General features: G+C 41.2%; 1 protein-coding gene across 3 annotated transcripts in view; it reads right to left on the bottom strand.

Moving 5' to 3' along the window:
- The window catches only part of Patj (PATJ crumbs cell polarity complex component), a 312,739-nt gene that overhangs the window by 241,611 nt on the left and 51,329 nt on the right, over window positions 1-19,799 (bottom strand). For all 3 annotated transcript variants that reach the window (XM_021200048.2, XM_029539757.1, XM_029539756.1), the window contains exons 15-16: window positions 10,684-10,818; window positions 2,587-2,748 (exon numbers count right to left, since the gene is read on the bottom strand). In XM_021200048.2, coding sequence (XP_021055707.1) covers window positions 2,587-2,748; window positions 10,684-10,818 — 297 coding nt within the window. The remainder of the gene's footprint in view (window positions 1-2,586; window positions 2,749-10,683; window positions 10,819-19,799) is intronic.

Genomic DNA, 19,799 nt, shown 5'->3' with positions numbered 1-19,799 from the left:
TGCACTGGACTGGACTGTATCACTGTATCGATTCTGCGTAACTGCAGTCTTTACAGAAAAAGAAAGCCATCAGCCACCAGGCAGCAGTGTTGACATGTGGCTGCTGTTCACCACTCTTCGGGATGGTGGATGGGACACAGAGTCAGCAGGCTGGGCTGATGATTGACACCTGACAGAATTAAAGTCAAGCTCTAGTTATCAAGCTTCACGGGGAATGCACCACACACATTACAGTTTACTAGGAGCAGTAAAAGTTTCCAAGTATGATCTGAGTCCCCTTCTTGAAGTTTGTGTTGTTTTGTTTTGAGAAAGGCTGTTGTACTCTGTAGAGATCCTGGACGGCCTGGAACTTAATATGTAGCCCAGGCTGGCCCTGAACTCACAGAGCTCTGCCTGCCTCTGCCTCCCAAGGGCTGAGATTAAAGTCATATAACACCTTAATTCTTTTCTTCTTTTTCATTAAAACAAGTATCAGAAGATGGATGGTGGTTCACACCTGTAATCCCAGCACTAGGAAGGCAGATGCAGACAGTTCTCTGTGAGGCCAGTCTGATTTACAGGAAGATCAAGTTCTAGGACACCTAGGGCTACTCAGAGAAACCCTGTCTGGGAGAAAAATCACCACCAGCAGCAGCAGCAGCAGCAGCAGCAGCAGCAGCAGCAGCAGCAGCAGCAGCACACCCCACACCCCCGTTCACCCATCACTACCCCCCCCCCACACACACACCCCACCAGGTATCAGCCAGGCACAAAGCACACATCTATGATAGCCCAGGAGAGACAGAGGCAGGATTGTGAGTTCAATTCAAAGCCAGTCTTGGGCTAAAAACCAGGCCTAGGATACCTGGGCTATATAGTGAAGGGGGAGGGAGGGAAAGCTGTCAATCAAGAATCTTAAGTTCCTCTTTTATATGTAGTATAGAAAACAGCAACACAAGATTGCAGAAAGTTTTAAGAAATGGCCTAAGCCCAAAAGGAGTCGACAACCTTCTTAGAAAGCATGATTTACCCATACTCAAGGACCTATAGCGCAGCACCAGACTGTACAGCACTTATGGACTGTCTGGTAATTTAGGTAATCAGAATCAAAGTTGGTGGATGGGAGGCTTCAGGAACGGCACCACTGACATTCATGTAGCTCTCTACCTGTGGGTGTAACGCTAAGAGCTTGGCACATGTTACTTTATTTCCTTCTCACATTTCCTTAATGTTTTGATAAGATACCAAGACCAAAGTAACTTATCAAAGAATGAGTTTATTTGGGGCTTACAATTTCAGAAGTTGAATCCATGCCCATTATGACCTAGAACAGCAGGCATGGCATTGGGACAGTAGCTGAGAACTTATCAGCTCAGCCACAAGCATAAGGCAGAATTGGGGGAATGGAGAGGGAGGGACAGTGCTGGCAAAGGCATGGGCTTTTGAAATCTGTGGGGAGCCAGGTAATTCGCCATTACAAGATGGCGCCGACTTCCTGCATGCTTTCTTGATAAACAAGCAATGTGCGCATGTGCATTCGGGTATCCGCTGAGTCACTGCTCACCCTGGAGCATGTTAATGAGGTTCTGATGGCATATCCAATCAGGAGGCTCCACGCCTATCCTAAGCATATATAAGCAGCACCAGTTTTCGGGCTGGGGTCTTTATCCTCAGGAATCAAGCGCTCCCAATAAACGTGTGCAGAAGAATCCTGTTGTGCAGCATCATTCATGCTGGCAGGAGGGTCGCCGACAGAAATCTCTAAACATGTCCCTAGTGACACACCTCCTCCATCAAGGACACATCTCCTAATCTTTCCCAAACAGTTCTGCCAACTGTGGACCAAAGGTTCAAACACATGAGTCTATTGGGGTCATTTTAATTGAAACCATCATAGCATTCTTCACACTAGAAACAGGAATCAAGGTCATCTGCCCAAAGATGCACAAACACAAAGTATGTAAGAAGGGTTAAGGTGCACACAACTTCAAAGATGAACTCAGTTCAATTATAACTCAAAGGGTAGGTAGGTAAAAAGAAAGGCCCTGCATTAAACAAGGAGGGGAAATGGCATAAAGAGGATGCTCCAAAAGGCATGCGAAGACAACATACATCCTAACACCTCCTTCCACAACTGCAGTGCACTTAGCTAAGACACCCAGCAGCAGAGGAAATGCTGACCTGTTCTGACCTTCTGCATTTATAGTAGCTTCTAACCCCACACTGAAGCTTATCAGAATTCTTCATAGTTTTAAGGTTCTCAGAAAGGAAAGACTAACATAGTAAATACTCACTAACAATACACCCTTATGAGGATGGAATAAGTTGATATAGAAGGAAAAGCCATGAATCGAGACAATTTTAAAACAAATAGTTGTTTTTTTAAAGGGTTTTCTAAAATCAGACTGATATATACCACTGTCACTGACATTACCAGGGAGTTCTAGATAGCCAAATGTAAATCCAGAATTTGAAACATTAGACATGTTGCTAAGCTAAATAAAAATGAGTAGGGTATGGCCACTGCCCATCTTTATACTGGAGCACCCTCTCTGGAGTGTCCCTGATAAAAGGACACATCCACAACGGCCACACAGCCCTTTGTACCTCGGCCTCAAGAAGAGCAGGCTCCATGGTTCTTGGCTCGTCAACTGAGGCCTCATCATCAAACAACCTGCGGCAGCAGACCAAGGTGAACGGTGGGGGCACTTCTTTAAGGAAGGAGACGGCTTCTCGGCGAGACTTCCCATAAAGCTGCATGCCGTTGACCTAAGATGACAGGGCTGTCAGCTATGAACAGGTGCAAACTTAAGAAGCAACAAAAGAAAACAGGATGGTATTTCACTGTTCTTATAAACAAAGGCCCTAAAATTACTCACATTATTTTATTAATAATCTAAAACATCTAAACTAAGGGTGAATCTTGATTGAAAAAAATTCAGGCTACATCTTGACTGAAATGAAGAGAAAGAAGTATAAAATGTGTGCTGGGCAGCACCATTCCTGGGTAGGAGATCTAATGGTTCACATTTCTGAGGTTTCTCCCTTACATAATCCAATAATGCATTCTTTCAGCTTCTGTCACTCCTGAAATGCACTAACTGTTCCTGCCAGCCTCCTAATACTCAATTCCCTCTGTGTTGTCACTGTAAATCTGTTTGCCTAGCAACATCTGAGCACATCTGAGGTGCAAGTGGAGTTTACTGCCAGTCAGAGCATCCTTCCTCCGTGAGCACACACAGCATCACCTTACACACACATCTCTATCAGTAACAGGTGTCACCACCATCATTCCATCCCATACACTGGGCTAGTGCAGCATCACAGAACCGTACAGTTCCCAAGTCGACGGCAGTGTGACCTACCTTTCAAAAAGAAAATCTTCCTTGTTAATTAATGATTAGTTCCTATCAATATATACATATAGATACATCAATATATCAAACTTTAAACCAAAGATGATTTAGAAACCTCAATTGGGTGGTGTCTTGTGATTTTCACATATAGTTTTAGCTATAAGTCTTCTCAGGTCAGATAACAGGTAGGACTGACCACAACAGGAACACCCTTTCCACGGACCTACCACTGCACCAGAGAGAACACAGGAGAACACTGAGTTGCTGGAAGCACTGTCAGCTGTGGCAGTGCTTGGAGTCAGCTGTACCTAGGAACCACTTTCAAGTCGTGACACATCCAGGACTTAGCCATCAAACCAGACATATCATCCTGTTTCTCATTATGCAGACATAGAGTAGAACAGAAATGACGAAGACACCTCATGGAGAATCTCGATCTCTCTTTGCCTCTCTGCCTCTCTCAAGTCATTATGAGTCTGAGTAAAAGCAGACTCAGAAGCAGCCAGACTTCCTTGGAAGACTTCAAGTCAACCTCCACACAGAACACTGGTCACATCATATCCACAATACTAGGCTACGAAAGAAGCACAGAAAACTCTCGAGTCAAGTGGACAGTAACCTCTATTAAATACACACAGAGATACAACAGAAATAGAAACTCTAACCATATACAATTATTAGTTTGTGCTTCAACTAAATAGAAAGTCACTTTTCAGGTTATCTTAGAGTACCTTTAAATATTTATTTAGTTCATCATTTATTCATTTGAATTGTCTCCACTTATTATAGCAATGCCTGGTAGTCCTCTTCACTACCTACTGCTAAAAAGATTGGTCACATTTCCCATTACCAACCCCTAGCTATGGGGATTTATGGCTGCTGTAAATAGCTATTCTGGGCTGAGACTTGGCATGGTCCTCCAACCCCAAAGCATATTTGTGTTTCTGATTTTAAGCTCTAAGAAGTACATTAAACACATTGGGGGTAGAAGAAAAAATGAGGAGGAAGGAGAGAAGGCAAGAACAGGAAATAGGGGGAGAGGGAGAGGGGACCAGAGATACCAACCAAAAGTTTATGTGGCCAACTTCAAAGTTTTTCTTTTAATGTGTACATTCACTTAACTTGGAATTTTTATTTTAGAATTTTTAATTAAGAATTCACAATATTCCTCTCAGTCCTTGAGCCTGAGACGTTTTCTTTTAAGTGACTCTGAGTCTTAATTATGCAGACTTGCTGATTAGAAAATGCATGAGTAGAGGCTTCCAGAGCACTGACTTTACACATAAGCTTGTTATTGTCAGTCACAGTGACAACAAAGCCAATCCCCTTTGTGACAGAAACTGCGGATTACATGGATGGCAGCTCTTTAGACCTCACAAACATACAGTGGAAGAAGAGGGAGAAACTGGTTTTCTTATATGTTAAACAGCATAGGCAGGGACACATGCCAGGCTCATCCAGAACCCAATCGAAGGAACTATCTACAGCTACCAAAATCAAGCCCCAGCTAGAGCACAAGGCAAATCACAGCCAGCTGCTATCAACCTGAGTCACACCCATATCCCACAGCTGTGATTAAATGTATACATATTCTTATGGTATTTCTGTGATTTTTAAAGAAACCAAAATTCCAAAACTGTCACATCTTTCTGTATCTCAACTTTCCTTACCAGAATCTACACTTTGGATGTCAGATTATTATGGCCATGACTAACACTGAGAACAGAGCACTTAACTCCCCCACAGAAGGCTAAGCTTGCTCTCCAGCACAACTTCAAAAAAGAAAAAGAAGAGAGGTAGAAGACACCTATAGGTCCACCCTCAGTAGATGCAACTGTGATATGCAAATATATGGTGGGGAGAAGGGAGAGAAAGAGAAGGATGGTTTGATCACTATAAAGGGAGGGTGAGAAGAGCTGTCTGATGTGAGCAGCCTGCCCTGCCAACTGAGGCCATGGGGAAATCCTGGCCCATGTTGCAGCTGTGGGCCATATCTAGGTCTGTAGCCATGCAACAGCTGGGGTCTGTGTTGATGGTCATAGCTCATATCACTACTACAGACCATGTAGACATCCATGATGTGGGCAGCCGCCTGGGACCATGTCATAGGCTGTGGAGAGCTGGCCCTGCCCCTCACTGGCTATGGCACTGAGGAGAGCTAGCCCCAACCCTCACTAGCTGTAACACTCAGAAAAGCAGGTCCTACACCATGCCTGGGTAACAAAGTAGAGTTGACCCTGAGGATGTGAGCACAGGAGAGTCTGCCCTGCTCCTTGACTGCTGCAGCATTGGGTGAGCTAGCCAAGGCAGTCCTGGGAAGCTCGCCCTGATTGTGTAGGTGTGAGAAAGCTGGTGGGCTGACCAACTCAATTAACACCTAGGCCCTGACCCAGACCTTTGAGTTGGTCTACCTCAACATCTACCCTATCTATGAACTGCTGGAGTTCGTGAATGTATTGATCGTACAAATACAAAGCTACAGTATCTCCTTGACATAGAACATCAGCATATCCAAGAGGAGTCTTGGTGAGAATCCAATAGTGTAGCAGAAGTTAGAGGCCTCAAACCAGACCAATGAATGACACACTGCAATGAACATTTGTAAGTAAAGATGTGTAGACAAAGGGGTATATTGTGGGACACAGTATAGCTTCCGCAGGGAGATCTTCTGTTTTTTTTTTTATTTGGTTGGTTAGTTGATTGGTTGGTTGGTTGCTTGGTTGCTTGCTTGCTTGGTCAATTGGTTGGCTAGTAGGTAGTGCTTTTGTTGTTGTTGTTGTTCCTTTGTTGTTGCTGTTTATAATTTTTAATTTTTTTTGTGGGAGAGAGAGGTTGCAAGGGCAATACAATGGGATGGGGAGATAAGTGGACTGGGATACATGATGTGAAATTCACAAATAATAAAAAGTTAAAAATAAAAGAGTGAATGAGAAGAAAGTAAAAAAGTGTTTATGAAATTGTGTTAACTTTGTGTTAATGTTAAAAAGTCATTAAGCCCCCTAACCCCCAAATGTTTACACTCCTGTTATAACACTTAGTTTTTTAGGTAGAGGCCCAGAATATTCTAACCTTAGATAAAGAATAGAGAAGTTTGTTGACAAGGGTGGGGTGGATGAGGATGCTATGTTCAATCTACTTTAACCCACCCAACACTGCTCTAACATCCAGAACATAGCAACTACTTTACACTCCGGGTCCCTGGATTTTACATGTAAAAAGTATTCATTGGTAAACTTAGTCACATATACCTTACCATCTATAACTATAAAGTGAGCTATCAATTAAATTGATTTTATTCTTTCTGCATCTTTCAAATATATCTTGTTTCTCAATTGCAAATAATAACATATCACATCAATGGTTTCCACTCCACAGATTACTGTCTCAAAACTATGGCCATGCCTTGCTAATCAGTAAAGACATGCTTTTAGGCCCAGAAAGAGAACATTAGTTATCCAGTAAAATTCATGGCATAAATTTCCCATATGCAGCTCAAGGTCACTGTTGTCAATGATGTAAAAATAACTACCTTTCCCCCATAAAGAATGATGAGTATTTGAGGAGATGGATAAGTTTAACCTGACTTAACTGATACAGAACACACACCTTATCAAAACATCAGGCTATCCCGTTGATAGGTAGAGCCTACTCAACATATGGTGCTGGCAAAACTGCATTTCTACAAAAGAATGAACATTGACTCTGTTTTTTTCACCTTGTGCAAAAGTCAATTTAAAAAGATCAAAGATCTTAATTTCAAATATGAAACAGAAACATCTAAAAAAAAATTGGGGTTAGCCTTCAGGATACTGGGTTTTGAATAGAACACCAATAGCAGAGACACTAAACCCAAGTGTCAACAAAAGGATGCATCAAATTAAAAGGTTTGTGAGAAGCAAGGGAAGAACTAAGGAGGAGCGCAGAAAGCCTAAAGAACACCTTTACCAGCTACACTTCAGACAAGGACTGATATCCAGATTTACAAAGAACTGTAGACATCTAATGCCAAGGAGACTGTTAAGTAATATGAATGAACTGAAAGGATACTTCTTAAAAAAGGAAACACCAATGACCAATGTTTCTAAAGACATGTAATATCCCTAAGTCACCAGGGAATGCCAATTAGAACTACAGAATGGCTATCATCAACATACCTGAGAACAGCTACTGAGAGGGGCTGCAGATTACTCACTGTGGTGGAACTCAGTGTGGAGGTTTCTTAAAATTAAAAAGAGACCTATACTTGGATCCCACTATTTCACACCTTGGCACATACCCAGAGAATTTCATACCTGGCCAAAGAGATGTTAGTACTCCCGTGTCCATTGCAACCTTATCCACAACAGCAGAAAATCAGAACATAGTTCTCCAAGAGCAGTGGATGGATAAGAAAAGCAGGTACATATGTAAGATGGAATACTATTCAGCTTTCAAGAAAAAAATGTAACTACAAAATTTTCAGGAAAATGGGTGGGCTTAGAATATATAATATTAAGTGATGTCACATAATCTCAGAAAGAAAGAAAATGCATGTTCTCCCTCATATCCAGGATTAGGCAATAATACATGTATATATGTAAACAAATATATATGTAAGTACACTGTAACATATAGAAAAGAGAACAAAAAATATTAGGGGATAAGAAAGGAATAAATGTAGATCATTATAACACAAGTTATAAAAAAAGAATATAAAGCTAATTGCTTTTCTATCTCTAATTGTCATGGGTTTTTAGTTTTTCGTAATAGGTAAGTGCATAAAAATGTATTCAACGGTGAAATTGTAAAATTCAATGGGAAGCTACACACCTTCAGTTCCAAATGGCCATTCTAACTATCTAGGAATTTGCTGAGATATATAGTCTTGGGTCTGGTTAATTTCTGTGTATGATTTTTACTTTGAGATTTTTAATAAAGTTTATAAATAAAAAATAAATTAATAAAACAATAAAATAATTAAGTTCACTAGGAATGAACTTATACCTAGCATACACAAGGTCCTGGATTTAATTGTCAATACAAATAAATAAATAAACAAACAAACAAGCAAGCAACTTACTACATCTTACAAAAGGATTGTAAAACCTTGTCCTCCCATAATTAAGGCAGAACTTTATATCTGTTCATATCAGTCAAAAATTCAGCTCAGCATTTCTCTCAACACGCTGCTTTGGGTTGGTGACAACAACTAATTAACCACAGGTGCATGCAACCTATGTGTCATCCTTATCATTTCACTTTGATCAAACAAATTTTAGAAATGGCTAAAATGAGGAACCATGGCTGTGAAGTAGATGTATTAATTACCTTGCAGTGTTAATGTGAAATACTCCTCATAAGCTTCCGTGTTTGATTACTTGGCTTCCAGACAGTAGGACCATTTGGAAAGGTTCTAGAAACTTTAAGAGGTAGAGCCTCACTAGAGAAAGTAAGTCACTGGTTATGGACCTTGAGGGTTTATAGCCTGGCCCCTTTTCCCATTCAATCTATGATTCCTTAACTGCAGATGCAAAGTGACCAGCTGTCTCACGCTCCTGGCACCATAGCTGTCCCACCACGATGGATTAGACCTCCTCAAACTGAAAGCCATAATAAAAGAGTGATGGAATGAACGAACAATGGAAAGAGAGTCAGGAAAAATGAGCAAAGGTATTCTGCTGCTAGCTAGGCAGGAAGCTGAGAAAGCATCCTTTAAATCTCTCAGAAGGCCACTTCAAGGCAGAGTTGCTTAGAAACCAGGTTAGTACACTGTGGATCACAACCCTGTATCTACAATTGAATTTAGGGCCATGAAAATACCAACAGTAAGATTTCAGAAAATATAATAAGCACAAATAATTTAAAATTGAGGCTATAATAAATCCAAGCTTTCTTTTGACTCCTTGTCCATGCTGCAGAACCTCATGTTACTGTAGCCTTGGTTGTGAACATACAACATGCACTGGACTATACATGTCACCATGCCACACAACACCAACAAACATTGCCTAAAACAGTGGCTCAAAACGGGAACCAAGCTGTTATTAATCACCGTGTTTTTACTTATAGAAATGTCAAGTTTTAAGCTGTCGATATAGCTAGGTGGGTAGAATATCACCCTACCATACTAGAGGTCCCAAGTTCGATCCCCAGCACCACCTAAATTGGGGACTGGAGGCATGTAGTCATGAAATACAATGGTTAATTATTTCCTGCCACCATTCCTCAGCCTATAAATGTCAAGTTAGTATATACTGACATTAGGTTACACTCAAATATTTGAGTTTTTAAAATTGCTGTTTGAGTTGTTGACTTGAGCATCATTAAAAATTGTTAAATGAATTTTGGCTTGGGATTAGGACAGAATTTTGAACAATTTCTGAAATAGTCCTAAACATCTGCTACTTTGTACTATGTATTTAGGCAAAACAACATACTTAGTATTGACAATTTTAAAATCCAAACATTGATCAGATCTGGAAAACACTAAAGATGCTCTGCTCCTGCCATATCAAAGTCAGCCAAGATTCAGTTCTTCATCTGAAGTAATAAGCAAGCACATTCACCTCAGGATGTAAACCAGCTTTCATCTTTAATAAGTGGCAAAATATATGCATACCAAAGAATTATTATAATATAAATTAAAGATTTATTGTCAGCAAATGTTTATACCTGTTTTATACCTATATCTACAGGATTGTGTAAAAATTGCCCACGTAATAAAGACTTCTGCCCTAAAACTGCTCTGGACTGACACGAGACTTGTAGTCTGAGAAAGCTATTGGAAACCGCCCTACAAGGGGAATCCCAAGAGGACAATCTTACAACTACACACAAGCTGGAGGTTGTTCCTCTTACCCTTACAGAAACAATCCAGAGTATGAAAATATATCCGACTATATGCTGCCAACAAGATCCAGGGAACATGGGGCTGGAAAGTTGGCAAGGCATTTAAGAGCATCTGTTGCTCTGGTAGAGAACATCCAAATTCGATTCCCAGCCCCTAAAGCCCTCTTCTGACCATCAAAGGCACAAGGTACATATATAGTGTATGTGTGTATATATATATATATATATATATGCAGGCAAAACACTCATACATATACCAAATGTTTTTGTCAATCATTTAGACACTCAAAAGGATGCTCAAAGGACTTAACAGCTAGAAAAAAAGTAAATAAAAAAAAAACGAAAAAACACCAAGAACCAAAAAACTAAAAATATGCTACCTACTTCTGTATTACTCAGTAAGCTGTTGGTATTTCTTGGTATAAATGGCTGGCATTAGTGACACTGTCAATCAATGAACACAATTTCCTAGAACTTAACATTTTTGCCATGTATTTTTTCTCCCCCTGTAGGTTTTTACCTCAAGAAGTTCATCCTCTGGCTGAAGGAGGTTCAGGGTATCCACAGGACCCCCAGGAGCAACTGAGGAGATATAGTGGTGCCCATCGAAGGAGTCGACTTCCATACCAAGCCTGAGCGTATGGATAGGCAGGAGCTGCAGAGAGCACAGAGCAATGATAGCAAACACAACAGAGACAGGACAGCTATTAATAAACCCCCATCATCTGTCACTTAGACATGGAAACCCTATTTATCTTACCCCAAACCTAAAATCCTAAGATTCCCAACACAGGAAAGAAGTGGTAAGTACAGTTATGAAATCACCCTTCTTCCTATTGCAGGACAAACAAGAGTCTGAGCTCTCTCCCCAGTATATACACTATGTTCCCACGTTCTGTAATGCACCCGCCTCAGAACACCCTACTTCCCCTTTATTAGCTAATTAACCTCCACTTACACTTTAGCACCAAAATAATGAAACTTCCCCACATTCTGAGTTAATAAACATCCAAGAGAGGTCAGAACCACCTTGAACACACCTCAGTCTCAGCTCAACACACTGATTTCATAATATTCTTCTTTCTCTCTTTTACCTGCTGTTGTTGTAAGATAGGATCCCATGTAACATAGGATGCCTTCAGTTCACAATCCATGTGGCCTTTCCTATCAAACGCTACAGGCAGGCACCAGCACATGCACATACAATTCGATTGTCTTGATGCCCCAGATCAGTAGGCACTGAAGATGACTCACTGGATGGGATGTGAACTAGTTTCTAACACACACCCTTGCCTAGTAAGTCAGACTTCACAAGAACATTTCTTCTTTGGGAGAAACCATCATTCCTACTCTGGGATTACTTCTGTTTGTTTTGAAGAACTCTTGTGGACTAAGACATGAGTCACTATTGGAAGACTCCTTATCAAAAAGATGAGTATCTTAGCTGCATTCATCTTTGCTGGCTTTAAGACTCCAGGACACTCACCAAGCTTAACTTTAAAGGTGAAAGTAAAGAATCTTGCTGTAGCTGTCTAAACTCAAAGGAGGCAAATGCCATGTTGTTTTACCTTCTAGCTATTAACAGCCTGCTTATCTACACACTAGGGCCACTTCTTATTATTCTAGATAAGGTGACAATCCTCTCCAGGTGGCAGTGCATCTCAAATGCGGCTTTTCCCATCGTTTTCCAGTTTTCTGTGATTCCTCATCCCTCATAAGTCTGGTCTAAGTCACAGTGTTGCACAGGACTTGGTTTCCATCCCATGAGAGTCATGCAGACGAATGTCAAGTGGCACGCAGTTCACCTGACTAACAGTTTATAACAAGCACAAAGAACTTGGGGCCCGAGGCTACGTTTCTAAAAGAGTTATTCTTAACCACCAAGTATTCTAGCCCCTACGTGTACAGTTTGGTTGCTTACCCTAGTCTCCCTGTGTGACTTATTTAGCACTGCTGCCACACCACACTCTTGTGTAGTGACTATCAAATCACGGCTACCAAGATAGGAATTGGGTCATTTACTTAGTGGCTCATTCAACCGAGGTGAGCCAAGACTCTCAGGTAAATGTTTCTGTAATAAGTTTCCCAACCAATTCATGGGCCCTTCCTTGGTGAGCCACACACCACAAACAGTGCATTATTATGTCTACCCAGAGACCATCTCCCTTGGGGAGCTGGAGCTATCTTGCACAGAATTATAAAAGCAAATTGTTCAATTTCCAGAAATTCTGAAAGATGGCTGTAAAATATAGCTAATTTGAAATTAAGTTGTATAAGTTGCAACTAAATCAAATTACAATAGATGAAGTACTCAAAAGTCATCAAATCTTAATTACTTATTATATTTTATTCTTTTACTCCCCTGACTGTAAGACATATACATTCCAGCACCTCAGAGAATATTCATCAGATGGACAGCTGAGGCAAAGTAGCAGATGAAATGCTTGGTTTGTTTAGTTGCCAAACTCAGCTGGGACAGGTCCTGGCCTTGCAGAGAAGCCTATGATAATAAAGTGGTATGTGTGAGCTGCTTTCCAATTCAGTAGAGCAGCGATGTCACTTTGGCAGCCTAGAGCTAGCCAGGACAGATACTGGTAAATGCCGCAAATTGGGGTGGTTTCATTCTCTTCCTGAAAGCTAGACCTTCACCATGACATCACTGATCTACCACAGATCCAGGTTATACTTATAGGCTATACACTGCAGATAAGGCATTGAACAACAAGAAATGCAAGGTGGATGGAGGAACAGCCTTGGCCTTCAGAACAAACATCCACTGTAGCAGGAAAAAGCAATGCCTGAGTAAATGATCAGCGGCAGCATGCATCGAATGAGCCTACAGAGTAAATCATGCAGAGCAATGCAGCCAAAGTGGCTTCGAGTGACAAGCAAGTGTGTGCGAATTCTAGCAAGCACTGCAAGGAGATGCTTTGGGTCTTAACATAGGAAGACAACTGGCAGAGGTCATTTTGTAAAACTGACCAGGTAGGTGCAGAGAGAAAGAGGCCTGTGAAGAGATACTTCCAAGATAAAATGATCAGCCCTATGAAGAGTCTGCTGGGGGCCCTTGTAGAAGGAAAACTGTTAAAGCTTATATGTGAGCAAGTGAGTAGATGGTGCAGTGATTATTTCTACACGAAAATAACTACCCAAGTTACATTAAAAACATTGCTGTCCATACTGAGAAAATTTTACCACATATCCCATCAAAGGTTAAGCATAAAAAGATAAAACAAGGGAAGTGTCTGTAATCTCTCTTCTAGTCCTGCCCATCCCCCTTGTCAGTGGGACACTGAAGCTAAGAACAGGCTGGGCACAGAGACTCACTCATGGCATCCATGGCTCTCCACAGACAGGGCTGAGCCCTTGAAGGCTATTGTTTCATATATCTGTAAATGCCATGTGCTGTCTAGAAAACTTAATCTGCAAATAAACTATATGCTTCATCTTCAATCACGTTGAACCAGAAATGATGTTTACAAAATCTGTCAATCTGGGGGAAGCCTATCTAATATTAGGTCTTAATCTAAATTGGAGTGCAGCTGGGTTTGTGGGATGTCATGTTCCATTGCTGTAGGTGTCTCTGCAGGAGCTGCACTGTTTAATTACCTGTCCCATCTGCATTTAGCAGCCAAAAAAAAAAAAAAAAAAAAAAACAAACCACTCAAAGCCTAAAAGGAAGGTTGTAGCCAAGACTTATCCAATTTAAAAAAAAAAAAAAAAAAAAATTAACCACTTCATCTGTCTTCTAGTTGTTCACCCCCGCTTTGGTACACCGAGTTCTCAGGCAGAGCAGAAAGCACTAAAATGACAGGAGTGGGTGGGTGCAGCAGATGACTGATGGAGTCACACACATTCCTTATCATGGCTTTGATGCTTCCTCAATTTGACTTTCCTGGGTTCTACGGAAACCGGCTAGTTTCCGTAGAAGCTAGTGAGCAGTGGCGTTCTCTTGATCCTGCTCTGACAGGCAAAGGGCATAAATACGGAAATGGATGGATCTGAGGAAGGTGTGACCAGTGGATGTACTGTCATTGTAAAAAAGACACAGAGGAGACTGAGAGAACTGGAGCCTTCAATCCAACATAAAAACCTGTCATGAAGCAAACCACAGCACATGCACTCAACTAAGAGTGCTACTGTTAGGATCTGAAAACAAGACAAGCAACTGCTCAAGTGGAAATATATATGCTATCACTCCAGGGCAGAGAAACTTCTGGAAAGGACTACTCCAAGGAGGTGTCAATAGGGTGGGGGAGGACATCTCCCAAAAAAAGAACTCAAAATAAAACAGAACAGAACGGAAGGAATCCCAGGGTTGGTGCTCATCAGATGCATACACACAGTAAGTGAAAGGATTAAATACCCATTCATGCTCAAAAGTCCAAAGTTACTAAATTTAGTATGACCAAAAATCAAATATTCCAAGATGAAGGCTACATGACTTGAAGAAAGAGGATGAATTACCCCATCAGAAGTCAGGCAAACAATCAACCAATCCAACAAGGTACTCAGGGTTTGCTCATCTCTTCTAAAATTTTAGTTTCGAATATTGAGAAATATGTTAATATATTATACTACTATACTATGTTGATATACATTGATATATATATATATATAATATATAATTATACATTATATATAATTATACATCATGGTATATATCATATTAATATACTATGTTAATATATGTTGACAATTCTTTTCAACTTCTTCTCTGGGACACATAGAGTTTTAGACCAACTGAGTTGCATTGGGAGGAAAGACACACACATACACAAAGAGACAGAAAGAGACAGGGAGACTGAGATGAGGGAGAGAGGGAGGGAGGGAAGAACAGAGACAGAGAGTTCTGTTTCTAAAATGAAACTTGCCCAAGTGATTCTGCATAGCTCTAGATACCTATGTCTGTTTTCACTCCACAAAACTCACACACTGAAGAACTGGTAAGAGTCCCTGCATCCAGGGGAGGGAAGGGAAAGAAATTTGCTTTTTATACTATATCCTCTGTTTATTTTGAATTTTAAGTCTCATCTATACATTACCTACTGAAAATTTTGAAAGAAAAGAAAAAGAAGTATGGTGACATGCATTTAATCCCTCAGGAGTCAGAGGCAGGAGGATCTCTGTGAATTTAAGATCAGCCTGGTCTACAGGGGAGTTCTAGGGCTACATATTAAGACCCAATCTTTAAAAAAAGAAAGAAGTGGGGAGGGAGGGAAGGAGAGGGGGGAGGAGAGAGAAGCTCCTACTGACTTACTGATATACTCCCAGATCAGTGCAGAGAGGGGGGCTCCTACTGACTTACTGATATACTCCCAGATCAGTGCAGAAAGAGAAGCTCCTACTGACTTACTGATATACTCCCAGATCAGTGCAGAGAGGGGGGCTCCTACTGACTTACTGCTAGACCCACGGATCAATGCGTTTCTCAAGCCTCTGCAGAAAAGTTTCTTGCAGTGGGTAGCAACAGAGACACTCAAGTGGCCACTGAGAAGAGGATAAGAAACTGTGGAGTACCCACCCTCAGAGGATGTACAAATCATATTTCTCCCACAAGGCCTGGGATCTTTGAGAAGACACAGCAAAAGATTGAGAGCCGGTAGGTAGGGGATGGATAACTTTACAGAAACCACATTTTACAGACACAACAGGGCAGTTACAATATGAATCTGGAGTAACTGTGATAGCATGCACATGACCTACATAAACTTAAGGCAGACGAATCCCAGCAGGGTTGAGGGTTGAAGAAAGGTAAGCGTGAGACCTCACCACTAAGTATTTAACAGCTGTTGGGAGCAGGAGAGGAGGTTTTCTTTAAGGGTTTGACCCCGATAGGTCAACTACAGGTCAGAGCAGGCCCAAGAGCAACAGCTGGGAAAACAGCTGCACTCAGTGAGAGGAGGGAGGAAGGCAGCAGCAAACTGGAATCTGTATGGGGAGAGGGGGTGTGGATCCAGGTAGAAATTCCATGGGTGGTTAGGATCAAAATGCACTCATTGTATGAAATTGTCCAAGAGTAAAATTTTTACTTTTAAGAAAGGAACAAGAGAATGGATGGCATAGGCTTGGGATACAATAGCCCACGGTGTCCTTACTACTTCTTCCACTGACTGGTTATATACGCCTTAAGGCTTTTTGTGGTGGTGGTTTTATTGTCTTGTTCCATTTGAAATAGAATCACACATTGTCTTAGGCTGATCTTGAACTCACTATATAGCTGAGGATGTCTTTGAACTTTTCCTGCCTCTACCTCCTGTATACTGGAATTACAGGCATGCACTGCCACAGCCTGCTCATCAGGCCACAGGAACTGAATCCATGGCTTTGTAAATGTTAGGCAAATGGCTGACAAACAGAGCCACACCCTTCCTCTTATTTTGTTTCATCAGGGTTTCATTTTATTTACTTTATTTTCTGGGATTGACCTAACTCAAAATTCTTCCTCTGTCCCCCCAATGAGAATATTATAGGTGTGCGCCAGCTCAATCAGCTGCATATGAACTTAGGAAAGAAACTTTGTCTATCAAATCCCCGTATGGAGATGAGAAAAGCATGCTGCAAACCAAGAGAGAGTATTTTTAAAACAGAGATCTGACCCAAGTGACAGAATGGGGATGCTATTGCAGCCCCTAAAGAGCCCCGATTATCCACCACCTTAAAATGAGTCTACTCACCACAGAGGGAGGTGAGACTCACATGCTCGTGACCTATAGATTTAAACTCGAGATAAATATTTAAAAGGAACTAAAGTGAAATTTGTTGACCTGTCCCGTCCAAGCTGCAGAGCAGAGCCTGCTCTGTTCTCATACCCGAGGTATTACTAATGCTCACTCACATTCCACTAGACAGCCAGCACAAAGTCATAAGATGAGGCTAATATCTTTCCTTACAGAACTGTGCTCATCTTAATAGTAAACACTTGCCAAGAAAACCATTCCTAAAAGTGCACATACCCCAGATGCGGGAAAACCTCGCTGGTGTCATGATTTACAGCTTCCTAGAAGTAGAGCTGCTAATGCTCAAGCCTCTGCAAAGAGCTTCTAGCTCACAGGAGAACCTTATCTATTACCAAAAGCTGCCATGAGTGACGTTTTGCATCCTTAAGGTTGGCTAGAGGGAGGTCACCATCCAAAGAAAGCCACAGGCTGGCAGCACTTGCTTATAGTCTTGAAACCCCATCCTCCTGATGGAACTGTGGGCAGGGTAAAAGCTGGACTTCAGATCACCACACCCTCCTTCAATCCTTCCATCACTGAGTCCTGGTATCTTGGACAAAGTCCATGCCTACCACTCTGCATGTCTCATGAACTTCAGTTAACATTTCCCCATTGCTAAGTTTGACCCAGATGGATGAAAAAACCTTTTATTCCTCCCCCATGCTAGTCCTTTGCCACAGAAGGGGGTTGTTAAGTTCCTAGCTGGCCACATTCTTCTTTTCAAGACCAAGTTCAGCCATTCCTTGTCTCCCTGTCTCCAAAGTAGCCTCTTCTAAATCAGCTTATGACATTGAGGAGAAAATAGAATAGAGGTCACTAGAGAGAATAAATAAAGAATGGGTGACAGGTAGAGAAGGAAGGTCAATGTTTCACAGTACTCAATATAATATACACTCACAAACTATACACATTATACATTGTATACATATACACCCCAGAAATAAAATTTGTATACATCAATTGAAAAAAATACAACATGGAAGGGAAAAGAACTACTTTGGGTTTTGTTTTGTTTTGTTTTTATTTTTTCAAAGATTTAATTGTTGATTTTTAAAGTGGACATGAGGGTAACTTAAGTAGGAAGACAGTATAGAGCCATATTTGAAAATTAGTATTATAAGAAAACAAAAAAAAGATAACCACTTTTTCAAAGACACGTGAATAAGATTACTTTTAAAAGCTGTACATATCATTTTCTATTTCCCTAACCATTGCTGATTATTCTGATTCTTAGGATATAATTAAAATTTTTACATCCGAAAAATAAAAGTTAAACTAAACTACAAATGCCAACATGGGAGCAGCAACTGGAAAGTGACAGGCGACCAGCTCTGCACTGCCTGGCATGTGCTTCCCAGACTATGCTATTCATACTGGCTAGTTTTGTGTCAACTTGACACAGCTGGAGTTACCACAGAGAAAGGAGCTTTAGTTGGGGAAATGCCTCCATGAGATCCAGCTGTNGGGCATTTNCTCAATTAGTNATCAAGGGGGANAGGCCCCTTGTGGGTGGGACCATCTCTGGGCTGGTAGTCTTGGTTCTATAAGAGAGCAGGCTGAGCAAGCCAGAGGAGGCAAGCCAGTAAAGAACATCCCTCCATGGCTTCTGCATCAGCTCCTGTTTTATGACCTGCTTGAGTTCCAGTTCTGCATCCTTTGGTGATCAACAGCAATGTGGAAATGTAAGCCGAATAAACCCTTTCCTCCCCAACTTGCTTCTTGGTCATGATGTTTGTGCAGGGATAGAAACCCTGACTAAGACAGAGGTCTACTGAACCCTCATGGACTGGTCTTTCCCCTCATTTGTTCATAAAACTGAGCATACAAAGTAATGGGTTTCTTTTTTTTTTTTCTTAAAGATTTATTTATTTATTATATGTAAGTACACTGTAGCTGTCTTCAGACACTCCAGAAGAGGGTGCCAGATCTCATTAAGGATGGTTGTGAGCCACCATGTGGTTGCTGGGATTTGAACTCAGGACCTTCGGAAGAGCAGTCGGGTGCTCTTACCTGGTGAGCCATCTCACCAGCCCAGTAATGGTTTTCATTATAGCACTGACTTACTTCTTTTTGGGGGGGTCTCCTATGTATCCTAGCTTGGCCTGTAACCTGAGGCAAACCTCTAGCCTCAGTCTCCCAGGGCTGCAACTCTCCCCAGCTTACCATGGTATTCAAACATATGGCTCTATGCTGTCTTCCTACTTCTGTTATCCTTCAGATCCACTTTAAAAGTCAACAATTAAATCTTTGAAAGAATAAAAAACAAAACAAACAAACAAAAACCACAAAGTAGTCTTGCCCAACTGTTAACCCAATTTCTTCACCTAACAGTAGTTCTCTGGATCTACAAGACATGATCTTGTGTCCCTGCTCAAACCCAGATTCTGAGCTCCATGGGATCAGACACATATTCATTTGTCCCCACAAATGCTACCACAGTTATGTGGCAGACAGTAGGAATTCTACTGTAGATATTTCAGGAATGAGTGATGCGTACCAAGCTGCAGCCTGTCTATGCTATTATCTAGCTATACAACTGTCATTCAACTTATATGGCTTCCCATAACCTCACCTGTGAAACGAGTTTTGATTGGCTAACATTTTCTTTATATATTGTAGGGAAAAAAATGGAAAGGCACTGACTTATGATTTAAATGTGCAATTATAAGTGGATATTTTGTTTTTGTTTTGTTGTTATTTCTCAGTGTAGCCCTGACTATCCTGACACTTGCTCTGTAGACCAGACAGACTGCATGCCTGTCTTTCCTTAGTACTGGGATTAAAGATGTGCACCTCCTCTCCTTGTTCATAAGTGGATTTTTAAAAAGCTATGTTTTGTTCTGCTCACTGGTTAGGAGAACCTGGTGCTCTTTCACAGGACCCAAGTTCATGTTCTCGGGACACACATCAGGTGACT

Source organism: Mus pahari, chromosome 6, assembly GCF_900095145.1.
Source record: "Mus pahari chromosome 6, PAHARI_EIJ_v1.1, whole genome shotgun sequence".
Taxonomy (NCBI): Eukaryota; Metazoa; Chordata; class Mammalia; order Rodentia; family Muridae; genus Mus; species Mus pahari.
The sequence above is the reverse complement of the archived record's forward strand: the minus strand, read 5'-3'. Positions and strand labels throughout refer to the sequence as shown.